General features: G+C 49.1%; 1 protein-coding gene across 2 annotated transcripts; it reads left to right on the top strand.

Annotated features, from left to right (window-relative positions):
• TUBB1 (tubulin beta 1 class VI) lies at positions 6,872 to 12,411 on the top strand. Of its 2 annotated transcripts, XM_005688299.3 has the most exons (4): positions 6,872 to 6,963; positions 9,780 to 9,888; positions 10,556 to 10,666; positions 10,802 to 12,411. In XM_005688299.3, exons 1-4 carry the CDS (start codon positions 6,907 to 6,909, stop codon positions 11,878 to 11,880), a joined length of 1,356 nt encoding a protein of 451 aa, XP_005688356.1. In that variant the 5' UTR covers positions 6,872 to 6,906; the 3' UTR covers positions 11,881 to 12,411. The 2 variants fall into 2 exon arrangements, with proteins under 2 accessions (XP_005688356.1, XP_017913097.1); XM_018057608.1 differs by having other exon boundaries at positions 10,556 to 12,411.

The raw sequence follows: 13,773 nt of genomic DNA, 5'->3' as shown, positions 1-13,773 counted from the left end.
TGGCCTGCCTCTTGCACCAGATCCAGTCTTCTGGGACCCAGAAGGGAAGTTGGCAAGCACACTGAGAACCTAGGATGTGCCACGTCATTGTCCCAGCCCTGGGGACACAGGAGTGTCAGTCCCTGCCTGCCAGGAGTGGACATTCTGGTAAGGGGCCACGTGGAAACAGGAAGGGTGTCCAAGTAGAAAGAGCTGGATTCAGAGACGGGGCCTCTGGGAGTTTGCTCTGGGGTGGTTCTCTTAGCCATCCTGTGAGTTGGGATTGACTGACGAGGATGCAGCTATGAAAAGTGCTGGACTTTTCAAGCATGCGCAAGGACCTCGAAAGGCGGACACTCTGGGTAGGTGTGACCAAGTGGCCTCAGAGATGGCTGGAGAAGAAGGAGGCTGGGCGAGGTCCCTGGGTTGTAAACGCACCTCTCAGCTGCCGCGCTCTGGGATCTAAGGCCAGCTTTCTGCTTCCCAAAGGCCACTGTCTTCAAGTGCAGGGCTCCTCCTCCGCCACCAGGTCCCACCCAGCCCTCCCTTGTCCCTCCCTCCCTGGGTCAGGCCTGTGTCTCCGCCTCCTTTGGCTACCTCCCTGCTTCCCACTCACCCCAGGGGTTTCCCCATCAATCGGAACAATATATCAGCTGTGGTAAGAGGGGTGGTTTTAACCCGGTGGCCGCTAGTTTCCTGGGGAGCAGTGGTGAGGTCTTTATGTTCTATGAGCTCCCTCTGGGAGGAAGGATGGAAGGATGGAAGGCTAGGGGGGTGGTGGTCAGTTAGAGGCTATTGCGGTTGTGGGTGGGAGAGCTGCTGCTGGTGGTGGGTCACTGATTCTGCTGGAGAGATGCTGAGATGAGTGGCAGCGCTGGCAGGACCCAGTTATGGACCAGAGGTGAGGAGGCCTGGCTAAAGGCTGTCTGGCCGACCTGCCTCTCCACACCTGGAGTCATCTTTTTAGAACCATCTCTGGTTCTGCCATGTCATCCTGGGACATGTGTCAACCTGTCAGGTCCCTCTCTGAGCTTCAGTCTCTTCCACCAAATGAAAGAACCATCCCCTGACTTGTTGTTCAGTTGCTAAGTTGTGTCCGACTCTTTGTGACCCCATGGACTGCAGCACACCAGGCTCCTCTGTCCTTCACTATCTCCAGGAACTTGCTCAGATTCACGTCCACTGAGTCGGTGATGCCTTCTGACCGTCTCACCCTCTGTCCCCCCGCTTCCCCTCCTGCCCTCAATCTTTTCCAGCATCAGGGGTTTTTCCAGTGAGTCGGCCCTTCGCACCAGGTAGCCAAAGTATTGGAGCTTCAGCATCAGTCCTTCCAACAAATATTCAGGGTTGATTTCCTTTAGGGCTGACTGGTTTGATCTCCTTGTTGTCCAAGGGACTCTGAAGAGTCTTCTCCAACACCACAACTCGAAAGCATCAACTCTTTGGCACTCAGCCTTCTTTATGGTTCAACTGTGATATCCATACATGACTACTGGAAAAACCACAGCTTTGACTCTACAGACCTTTGACTGGAGACGGGGGCAGCAGGAGAGATGGTGGCAGAGCACTTGGTAAAGGACAGAGAAGGGAGGTTTGGCACGTGAGTCTCTCCTGCCTGGAGGCCAGGAACCACATTTCCTGCATTTCTGAGGTCCTTCAAGCTCTTCTGAGTTCCTCAAAGAGTACTCAGCCAACATTTGGTGGTTAAACAAATAGATTTCTGAGGCTTGTACAACGGAGGTTGCTTGGACAAACACTGGGCTTGAGGAAATATATATTTTTGTTTGATTTCATCCGTGTTGTGCTTATCTCTCTTTCTGCCACTGAACATGGCTTATCAGGAGCTGCACACCTTGGGAGATGGGGGAGATATGAACGAGAAGGTTAATATTTCTGTACACCTCAGAATCATGGCGGGTCACGGGAAGTGTGTGTGTATGTGTGTTTCCTCCTGCAAATAAGTGGTGCCACAGCCCAGGACGCTGATTCTCAATGTACCCAAGAGACGGCATATCATCCCCACTTTGGACGTGAGGCTGGAGAGGGATGGGGAGCCGTCGGCATGGGGCACCCAAGGGAGAGAAGGTCTCAAATTCCTCCGTGGACCTGGGCAGCCTGGCTTAAAGAAAAACAGTAGCTAGTTTCTTGGTTACTTTTTCTCTCCTTGCAGTTACTTAATCATTCTCCCAGAACTTTCTTTTACAGTAGGAGAATGCACGAGGAGGAGAGTACAAGCAAGTGGAACTCAGTTCATCTGATGATCTGCCCACATCCGCTGAGTCACTCCTAATGGCCCCTCAGATGTCATTTTCTTACTAAGACATTTGGAAAAATTTCTGCCTCTGAATCACAAGCAAACATTGTAATTCACCAGTCTTCTCTAAGTTATGCAAGGAACTTTGATGTGCTCAGAAGTAGAAGCTCGGGGCGGATGAAATCAATGAATTCTCTGAGAACTTTGTTTTTCTCCTACTTGAAGTTCATTTTCCAATGGAGGATGCGGAGAGCTCCGTCTGACCACGGGAGTCACCTCTGCAGGAAGTCTGGGAGCAGCTGATGTGGGGTTTCTTGATGACACTGGTTTTCCTTATCATCTTGGTCCTGTTCCCATAATAGACCCGAGTGTCATCCAGGAAGGGGCTTTCTGCCACAGCATCTTGCCAAGGGCTGCTCCTCACAACGAAGGGCTGGCCTGAGGGTGCTTAATCAGCTCCAGGGTCCTCGGGTGCATGGGGTCGCCCCCGGCATGCAGGGGACTCCTGCCCTCTGCCCCCTGGAGCTCAGTTCAGGCCCTATCACTGTCACCTGCCTTTGTCACAGCCTTTCTCGGGGGAGAAGATGGCTTTGTCACTCATCACGGATGGCCGCTTTAAACCCCTTGCTGTGCTTCAGGGCAAGGGGTCACCTTCTGCCTGGCAGGAGCGCAGACCTTTGGTCTCCCCAGGGGGGCCTGTTCACCTGTGTGTCAGGAAGGGGGCACTCCTAGGGGCCTGAGAAAGCCATTGTGTCTTCACCGCCTCACTGGCTCTTGATAACCTGGCAGCCAAAGGGCTGCGTGTTCCCCAGGGGAGCGGGTACCTTCATAAATAAGGACAAAGGGGCAGAGACAGGCTGGTGTCAGCCCCGCCGCATGTCCTGGTGCTACCCGACATGCTAACTCCTGTGCCAGCAGCAGCTCAGGCCAGACACACAGTAGGCGCTCAGGACCCAGGCCCGGGAGACAGTGGCATCTACACAGTCAGTTGCATCGCTGCCTTCCATCATGTGAAGCTGACTTGAAAAGCACTGCCGGTGCAATGGTTGAGCGCTGCTCAGTCCTTACCTCAGACTTGGGCCTTGGGACCACTATTGGGCTTTCCAGGTTTGAGGGAGGTAGGCCCCCAATCCCAGCCTCCCTGCCTGGCATCCGCACCCCCCCACCATTAGCCCCCACCCCTGACAGCGCATGCCGCCCAGGCTGAGTAAACATCACTGGCCCCACTGGAATCAGAGCAAACAGGGTTCCTCTTCTTCTCCCTTTTTGCCACCATTAACAGAAAAACTTTTTAAGCGCTCATCTGAAATGCTGGCAAACTCAGGTGACCCAAGGAGGGTGGCTCCAGGGTGGAGGCTGGGGGCGCCCAGCTTGCTGGACTGCATTCCTCTGGCATGGAGTGAAAACACAGGTGGAGGACACCCCCCAGACTCCCCCAGCAGCTCTGCCCTCCAGTGCCCCCTGTAACTTTCCAAAGTAGGTCTGTGCTGACTCGACGTACCATCCCTGTTCCCTGGAACCGTTCAAACAGTCAGCCTGGACCACTTCCTAGGGAAGGAGGAGAGTCCCGCCCCGCCCGTTAGGACACACTCCTGAGTAAACACATTATTGGCTCTGGGGAAGCTTGCCTTTCTGAGTGGGGCTGCTCACCCTCGCCCAGCTGTTGGTCTGCACTCAGCAAACATTGACTGAGGCACTTTGGGGACTCGAAGGTGAAGCGATGCAGCAAGTCTCAGGCTGTTGGGGAGATAAGGCAGGAATATAAGTGATGAGCAAACAAGGCTGAGCATTGGAAAGTGCCACCAAAGCTCTGGGGCCACCGGAGGAGGGGGGTGTCCCTGACCCCCCAGGGTCTGTCTCCTGCTCTGGCCTCAGAGACGCAGGGGCCTGCCAGGCCGGGGGAGGGCGGGGAGGGCAGGTGGGGGCACCAAGGGAAGAGAAAGGAGTAAAAGCAAGTGGGGTGACATCCGTGGGTGCTGAAAGGCTCATTCTGTGTGTGTGTGTGTGTGTGTATTTCATAATATATATTTAACTATATTGTGTTAGTTTCAGGTCTTTAGCACAGTGATTTTTTTTTTTTAATAAATATCTATTCTTTTTCAGATTATTTTCCTGTAAAGTTTTTTACAAACTATTGAGTAGAGTTCCCTGTGCTGTGCAGTAGGTCCTTGTTGGTTATTTATTTTATATATAGTAGTGTTTATCTGTTAATCCCAACCCTCTGGGACTTTCCTGGTGGTCCAGTGGCTAAGACTCCACTCTCCCAATGCAGGGGACCTGAGTTCACTCTCTGCTCAGGGAAATAGATCTCACATGCTGCAACTAAGACAAAGCACAGCCAAAAAAAACAGGAAAACTTAACTTCTGAATTTATCCCTACCTGCTGTATATTTTTTACTGTGTGAAAAATACTGCTAAGCACATGCATATTTCTCCTCATAGATTTACACTGTCTCCTCTTTACCTTGGGGGCAGCCGAGTTTGGAGCAGACGAAGGTGTGAATGATGTGGTCATTCAACTTGGAGCAGAAAGAACTTTACAAACTAAGAGACATGTCGCAAGAGTCCTCATTTCTAAGTTTGGAAAGATTCACCAACTCTTAACACGTCCCAGTTTGTTTAACCTCCCTCTTCATGTGTCACTCAGTCATCATTGCCCTGCTGTTTCAGAGAAAGTTGCCTGGTGATCTTGAATACCTCAAAGTGTCTCCTGAAAATAAGGGCTTACGTGCACGTAGTCCCCAGGCCAAGATCAAGTTCAGGAAATAGAAGGTGGCTGCAATGTTATTATCCTATCCACACAGTCTGTGCTCAATCGTCCACAGTTGTCTCCTTCGTGTCCTTATAGCAACTCTTCCCTAGTCCAGGACCTGACCAAGGGTCACGGAGCTCTTAGTCTGCACGTGACGGGTGAGATCACTGGACAACAGGCAGGAGTGGGCCTGCGGCCAGCACCATGCGATGAAGTCGTTCTTCCCCACCTGTGGGTTTCCCTCCCAGTGTTCACCTCAGCTCTTGGCTCTGTGGTTGAACTCCTGGGAGGACTGGAGACTATTTTCCCCAGACAGTCCACTGGGGATAACTTCCCTGCTCATGTCACTGACCTCACATCGGGGTCTCCCCAGGCCTGTAGGAAGGCACGCAGTTTAGGAGCTGATGGTCAGGCTGGGGCTTGCAGGGTGAGAGGTGATGGGCAGGGGGCTGGTGGTGAGCCTGGTTTGCTGGGAGCGCGGGGCTGAGCATCTCCTGTGTAGCTGGCCTTCACTGGGTGTCAGGGAAATGTGGCTGGGACTCTGGGTCTGAGGGACTTCATCGTTTGGTAAAGGAACCAAAGTCAGTGAGACCCCCATGCCGAGAGCAAAGGGGCAACAGAGCAGAGTTGGGCGAGGGGTGCTGGTGCAAAGGGGCGCCAGGCTGTGTCCTGGGCAGAAAGGTGGGTGGGGCAGTCACAGGCTTTTATGTTAAAAGGGGCCTTGTCATGCCAGGGAGGGCGAGTGACCGCCAGTATGAACAATGTACTGGGAGAGAGCAGTCGTGGGCTGAAAACCCCATGGCCCAGTGTGGAGGAGGGAATATTCCAGAACCCTGACCACGCAGGACCAAAGTCTGGAGGGGGTGCTGAGATGGAAGCCTGGAGCCAGGTTAGCAAAGGCCTTGATGGCAAGCCGGAGAGTTTAGATCTTACGTCTCCACTCTGATTTCCCAAACTCCCAAGAACACATCACCCATACAAATTTGGCCAAGTTGAAAAAGCAGACTTTCTCTTATTATCATTTTACTATTGGGCTTCCCACGTGGCGCTAGCGGTAAAGAACCTCCGGGGACATAAGAGACTAGGTTCGATTCCTGGGTAGGGAAAATCCCCTGGAGAAGGGCATGGCAACCCACTCCAGTATTCTTGCCTGGAGAATCCTCATGGACAGAGGATCCTGGTGGGCTACAGTCCATAGGGTTGCAAAGAATTGGACACGACTGAAGGACTTAGCAAGTTTTTTTTTTTTCCTATTAACATTAGAATATGCAACATAAAAATAAGAACTGTCCATCCATGTTCCACCTCAGTGCCATCAGTGGCTTTTAGACAAAGCATAGCTGAAGACGAGGGAGCCATGGCAAATACTAGAGGTAGGGTGGGGCGATATCTAATTGGTTGTATGCATGGCCATAGTGAAGCCACTTCATACTCTGGAATTTGTGGATTCATCTGTCATGCAATGCATTTAGACAAAAGGATTTCTAATAATACAACTGGTTTGGGTGGGAAAGGTCTCTGGAGGTGGTCCTGGTCGCCCCAGTGAGCTAGGAGTCTGACCAACTGGGGGCCCAGAGCCAGTGCTGGTGCCCAGAGTCTACCATGCAATGCCGAGGCCTATTGCCAGTCTTATAGGCACCGCACACAACAGCAGCCTTTGGTTTTGAACTCTAGGAAATGATCGGGCAATATTCTGTGTTGGGAGAGGAAGAACTCCCCCTTTACAAGGATGACAGAGCAGAGGGGGCAGGGGTTGGGCCTCCAGGCTGGACACACCCGTGGGTCACTGCGGGAGGCAGCCTGGTCAGTGGGTCTTGTCACTGCGACGACCAGAGTTGTGTAAGGCTTGTAGCAGTTACCAGCAGCTCTCCCAGACTGGGGACTCGTTCCAGCAGGTCTGATCCTTGGGCACCAAGCAAGGATGCGTGAGATCGTACACATCCAGATTGGCCAGTGTGGCAACCAGATTGGAGCCAAGGTAAGGAATGTCCAGTTGCTAGTGTTGGCCTGTCCATGATCCACAGCATAGCCAGCTCAGAAAAGCCCCTAAGGTAGCAGGGAGGACCTGGGCCCAGCAGATCCATGCACTTGCCCAGTGTCTGACTTACTGATGTCAAATGACACCTGTAGTAGTTAAAGAGACCGAGGGCACAGGAAAAGGCTTAAAGGGTAAATCTAACTCCTGTTAATTCTGTGGACAGTTCTGTGTGTATAAAACACCTGTCAATCATTTTTACTTTGATCACCTCCGCATTCATATCTAAAACCAGTAATTTTGTCTCAAAATAGTTTTCCAAAATTTCTTGGGAAAATTTTTCCACTGTATCACTAAGATAGCTTTCCCTCCCCTCCTGTATTTATGTTCCAGTTAAAAAAGATCAACAACTATTTTATTTTGAATGCAACCAAAAATCAAAGTGGTAAACCTAAAATTTTGGGAGTTCAGCAGCAGAAATAATTAAAATATATCCTTTGTGATATAAATAAGTTTTTCTCCTCCTCCATCACATTTTTCTAAAAAGTACTTGGTTCTATTGACCAATGCTAAAAAACAGATACCAGAGCCCAATACCTCTGAGTCTAAGTTTTTTTTAATTTATTTTTTTTTAAGATTTATTTATTTTTGGCTGTGGTGGGTCTTTGCTGCTGCACATGGTTTTCTCTAGTTGTGTCCAGTGGTGGCTATTCTTCATTGCAGTCGGGCTGGACGGGGGGAAGCTTCTCATTGCAGTGGCTTCTCTTGTTTCAGAGGATGGGCTCTTGGGAGCCTGGGCTTCAGAGTTGTGGCTCACAGGCTTAGTTGCTCCATGGTATGTGGGATCCTCCCAGACTAGGGATCGAGTCAGTGTTCCTTGCATTGCAAGGTGGATTCTTAACCACTGGACCACCAGGGCAGCCCTCTTAACTCTAATTTTAAAGTGATCAATTCTACTATGAAACAGCTATCTGATTATTCTCTTTACTATTTTGAAATTACTTCTACTAGTATGAATTGCATTAAAAACTTTATTGCATTACAACTTGAAAGTTTATATGTGATAAGATGATGTAAAATTTACCATCTGTAACCATGTTTAAGTATCTACTTCAGTAGTGTTAAGTACATTCACACTGTCATGCCTCCAATCTCCAAAATGCTTTTCTTGAAAAACTGAATTTAAAATGCTTTTTTCTTGCAACTGAAACGTGGTGCACACCATTAAACAAGGCCTCCCCATTCCTCTCCCTTGCTCCTGGCACGCTATTCTTCTTTCTGTCTCTATGAATTTCATGAACATATAACACTATTTGGCCTTTTGTGAGTGGCCTGTTTCACTTAGCATAGTGTCCTTGGGGTCCTTCCCTGTTGTAGCACATGTCAGAATTTCCTTCCTTTTTAAGGCTGAATAACAATCCATCTGTATAGATAGATCACGTTTGTTTATTCAGTCATCTGTCCATGGGCATCTGGATTGTTTCCAAATTTTGGCTACTGTAACTAATGCAGCTATGGGAAAAATGAAAGTCTTTTAATACAGGTGTTTAAAACCCGGGGCAAAGAAAATGACCGCTTACAAGGAAGATGTCATCCTTCCTTGCTGGAGTGATAAGACGTTCAAAATTAAAACACAGAGAGAAGGGAGGCATGGGCCTCTACTGCTCTGAAGTTGGAAGATAAGATGAAGATAGGATCCAGGCAGAGAGTGCAGGGTCTAGGCAGGGTCTCAGCTCTGGGTCCAGAAATGTGCTGCCTAATGGTTAAAGACCCAGCAAAAACTTATTATCTGGGGCCATGAGAACTTTTAGGACATATTTTTTTGTTAGTCTCACTCCTGATTTGATTTTATTTTTTGGTATTTAAAAAACTTTTAATTGGAGGGTAATTGCTTTATAGTGTTGTGTTGGTTTCTGCCATACAGCAATGTGAGTCATCCATAAGTATACTCGAGACATTTAATTTGTGGTTTCAGACAACTCTTTTTTTTCTGCTGATAATTTACTATAAAACAGAGTCTTATATTAATAAGATCAAGGCCGAAGCAGAGCTATCATTCACAAATGTGGTTGGAAAAACAGCCTTGGGGATTGAACATAAACGAATACATTTTCATGTATATTCATGCTTCTCCAGGGTAATGAAAAGGGGCCATTTCAGTAACTGTATCCATAAAAGCCTGGCACATATCTATATGAATAATATGTGTATGTGACTGAAGGTATAATATGTTTCAAATAGTTACCAGAAAATGGCTATGCATAATTTTGAATCGAGCTCATATCTGATCATCCATAATGCGCACTGTTTAAAATCATGCATAGGTGTCCTCTTGATGGGCTTTTGGGAAAAACTGTATGAAAATAAATCCGCAAAGTGAAATGAGATGTTATCGTGTAGTCAGAAAAGAATTCAGTTTATTTTCACTTAATGGGATCTATACTCTGCTAGCTGGATGCATTGTAAGGCCGAACTAGAGATACACTGTCTGATGTGAAATTCTAAAAGAACAGCATTAATGTACATGAGGGCCTGAATTTCATAATAACAAAATCCAATTTGACATTTTATGTGTTGACATTGTATTGAAGCAGTTTGGTGGATATAAAACGCAGTCTTCATCTTCATGGCTAGCAACAGGGACAAAGCATAAATTTAGGAAGGGGTGGGCAGGTGGGAAAAGGGCCCCAAAGATAAATCTCAGGGAGGAAAGCAGACCCAGAGCCCTTGCTTCCTGTCTTTCTGCTCAATCTGCCGGCTCCAACCTGGCCTTCAGCGGGATCCCTCTGGACGCTGACCTTCTCTCCTTCTGCTTTCAGTTCTGGGAGGTGATTGGAGAGGAGCATGGGATAGACTGGGCCGGGAGCTACTGCGGGGACAGCGCTCTGCAGCTGGAGAGGATCAGCGTGTACTACAATGAGGCCCATGGTAAGACACTGCACTGTTGGCCTCGGTCACCAGCCCCGGGGACACAGCAGAGACAGGAGGGCCTGTGAGACCAGAGGGACAGGCAGGTGATGTTCTGAGAGCTACAGAGGATAGCCCTGGCAAGGCTGTCTCTGGTCACTGGAGGGCCATGCTGCCAACACAGACTGTTTAGACCCTGACCTTCCTTTCTGGTTTTTATTATTTTATTTTTTCCCTTATCTTCCTCTTCTGGTTTTTATTTTTTAATTAATTATTTTATTAAATTTTTTTTTTTTTACCATGCTATGTGGCTTGTGGGATCTCAGTTCCTGGTCCAGGGATTGAACCTGGGCCCTGGGCAGTGAGACTGCAGAGTCCTAACCACTGCACAGCCAGGGAACCTTCCCTTTCTGGTTTTTAAATAAAAAGTAGAGTCAGTTCCAATAGGAACAAAATCCTCATCACTGGCAAGAGAACAAACAAAATGGACAATGGCGGAAGAAGTGATTTCTGAAGCTTTTTACAGATTTCTATGATTGTTGTCGGGGTCCAAGCTATCACTGCCAATCTTTCTACCCAAGACACTTTCTAGAAGGACTTTCCCCCTCACCCAGGTTGTACTTTGATGAAACATGAACCTTCAGAAAAACAAGTTAGAAGTTTGCTAACTTCATATCTTTCTATGCAGGTAAGAAATACGTGCCCCGGGCAGTCTTGGTGGATCTGGAACCCGGGACCATGGACAGCATCCGATCCAGCCGAGTGGGGGCCCTCTTCCAACCGGACAGCTTTGTCCACGGTAGGTTTTTCCGGAAGGTTCCACCGGGGAGAGAGCAAGAGCGCCTCCTGGAGGTGCGCATCCTCCCCAGCCCCCATGCCCGATCCTGGGGGGGTGGGGGAGGGAGGGGGGTGACCGAGTCCCCTGTGTCCACAGGTAACTCTGGGGCCGGTAACAACTGGGCGAAGGGCTTCTACACGGAGGGCGCCGAGCTGGTGGACAGCGTGCTGGACGTGATGCGTGCCGAAGCCGAGGGCTGCGACTGCCTGCAGGGCTTCCAGCTAGTGCATTCGCTGGGCGGGGGCACAGGGTCGGGGATGGGCACTCTGCTGCTGGGCAAGATCCGCGAGGAGTACCCTGACCGCATCCTGAACTCGTTCAGCGTGATGCCCTCACCAAAGGTGTCAGACACTGTGGTGGAGCCCTACAATGCCGTGCTGGCGCTGCACCAGCTTGTGCTCAACTCCGACGCCTGCTTCTGCATCGACAACGAGGCGCTCTACGACATCTGCTTCCGCACGCTGCGGCTCAGCACTCCCACCTACGGGGACCTCAACCACCTGGTGTCCCTCACCATGAGCGGCATCACTACCTCTCTGCGCTTCCCCGGCCAGCTCAACGCTGACCTGCGCAAGCTGGCCGTGAACATGGTGCCCTTCCCGCGCCTGCACTTTTTCATGCCCGGCTTTGCGCCGCTCACGGCCCAGGGCAGCCAGCAGTACCGCGCGCTGACCGTGGCCGAGCTCACCCAGCAGATGTTTGATGCCCGCAACACCATGGCCGCCTGCGACCCCCGCCGCGGCCGATACCTTACCGTGGCCTGCATCTTCCGGGGCCGGATGTCCACGAAGGAGGTGGATGAGCAGCTGCTCAACGTGCAGACCAGGAACAGCAGCTGCTTCGTGGAGTGGATCCCCAACAACGTCAAGGTGGCCGTGTGCGACATCCCACCCCGGGGGCTGAGCATGGCGGCCACCTTCATCGGCAACAACACAGCCATCCAGGAGCTGTTCGGCAGGATTTCCGAGCACTTCTCGGCCATGTTCAAGAGGAAGGCCTTCGTGCACTGGTACACCGGTGAGGGGATGGACATCAACGAGTTTGCTGAAGCTGAGAGTGACATCCAGGATTTGGTGTCCGAATACCAACAGTTTCAAGATGCCAGAGCGGATGTGGAAGAGAAGGAGGAGGTGGGGGCAGAAACAGAAGTGGAACCGGCAGATAAGGAACATTAACTGCCAGAGGCCCTGCCTGAGGCTGGCTCGGCCGGAGCGCTATTAGGATGAGCAAGTCACCCTCCCCGGGATGGCAGGCCGGTTCTGTACTGCAACACAGAGACCCACCTGCAGCCACTCAGCCTTAGCTTTGATGGGGGACTTCAGGGGGTGGGGGGTGGGGAAGTACTGACGGGCACTAGGGTCTTGAGTGTGGTATTCTGTGCACAAGCTTGGTTTTATTCTTTTTAATAGGCAGGTGAATTAACTGTAAAGTGCTCCCTTTGCTTAAAGATCTGATTTGGCTACTTGCTGTGTGTGGAGATGGACTGTGTGGATGGGGTGGGGGAACCCTTGCAGGTGAGGTTAAGTTGTATAGGCATTAGCTACCCTGGTAAGTGCCTGGGGATCTGTACTTGTTGGCATCTCGGGACTGTTAAGGCTCTCACTGTAGGTTCTCTCTTAATGTATGGCCTGCTGCCCACTTGTTCACACCTGCTGACCTCCAGGAAAGTCAGGTGACTGCTTGGTGTTTGGAAGCCACACAGAGGAAAACGGGAGTCAGTGACCACTAGTAAATTGTGGAGATTGTGTGTACACTTCAGCATACCAACTACAAAAGGGACAAGGGAGGAGAGGAAAGTGGCAGTCCTTCCCCAAAAAATACCCAGGCAAAAAGCCCCACAAAATGACTCCAGTCTTCTGATCTTTATGTCTGAATAGCCACCTTTTAAAAAATGTTTTTAAATTGGCTGTGCTGTGCAGCATGTGGGCTCTTTAGTTCCCAGTCCAGGAACTGAAGCTGCATGCCTTGCACTGAGAGCTTAGAGTCTTAACCACTGGTCCACCAGGGAAGTGCCCTGTATAACTAGCTCTTAACATATATGTAGATACTTTAAAGTTTCTTATTAATGTTTGATTCTGGGAATTCATTCATCATCTTTGGTTCTTCTCGTAAAGGCTATTTTGAAATGCCCTTTTCATTTGAATGCAGAAACCCTCCTGAAAGGGCTCTGCAGGCACTCTGCTCTTTAGAAAGGGCACATGCACGCCCAGGGACCACTGGAACGGAGGAATTAAGCAGCGGTGGCTGTAGTGTCCTTAGAGGTTATGGAGGACACTGTCTCATTAGGGAACTTTTACAGTTCAGATTAATTTGCAGAAGTTGCCATAAATGTTTGCTTTAGCCATTACACGATTTTAATCTGTTCACATTACAACAGGACCAAATACACAAGAGCGTGATCAAATCATCCATAACTTAATTACAGTTTACCTATTTCTGACATATTGCACTGCCATCCCATCCAGCGCCCGAAGGGTTTTAATGGCTTTCCAGAATTACCACGGAGTTATCCAATTGGATCCATGGGCAGCCAGTGATGGGAGGAACTATTTACTTGCAGGCAACTGGGTTTTCATCTCCTATTTGCTTTGTAACCTGCAGTAATAGGGAAGCCAGTGGATGGGTGATAGTAGCTCATTTTGAGAAACTTCACTCTCTTCACATGCATATCACAAGGAAATAACCAAAATATGCACCAAGAGAAAAATTCTCTCGATGTTTGTATGACATGCCTTTTATCTACAGAATTAAAAAAAAATAAAGTTTTAAACACTTTCTACTTGTGGTTCAAAAAGCACCAAAATCAAAAGCAGATTTAATAAGAAACTGCCCCTGAATTACTTAGTTTGAGTTCATAACTTCTTTAGATGCTAAAAAGACTTATAACCTGTGATTACATAAGAATTTATACACATGCTTCCTCTGGCACTTTTTTTACTTTCTCAAATCTAAAAAGGCAATTCAATAGATGCAGGAAAGGATACAGATCTAAAGTAAAAAAAAAACACAAAAAACAAAAACCCTGCTGATTTATATTACTATAAAGATTTTTGTTTGCTCAATAGTAA

This window comes from Capra hircus, chromosome 13 (genome assembly GCF_001704415.2).
Source record: "Capra hircus breed San Clemente chromosome 13, ASM170441v1, whole genome shotgun sequence".
Lineage (NCBI taxonomy): Eukaryota > Metazoa > Chordata > Mammalia > Artiodactyla > Bovidae > Capra > Capra hircus.
Note: the sequence above shows the minus strand (reverse complement) of the source record. Positions and strands in the feature narration are given on the sequence as shown.

Excerpts from the sequence above, each read along its gene's own strand:
- TUBB1 (XM_018057608.1), top strand. The coding sequence starts at position 6,907 with ATGCGTGAGATCGTACACATCCAGATTGGCCAGTGTGGCAACCAGATT. Across the intron at positions 6,964-9,779 it reads GCAACCAGATTGGAGCCAAG|TTCTGGGAGGTGATTGGAGA; the intron begins GTAAGGAATGTC and ends TTCTGCTTTCAG. Across the intron at positions 9,889-10,555 it reads GTACTACAATGAGGCCCATG|GTAAGAAATACGTGCCCCGG; the intron begins GTAAGACACTGC and ends CTTTCTATGCAG.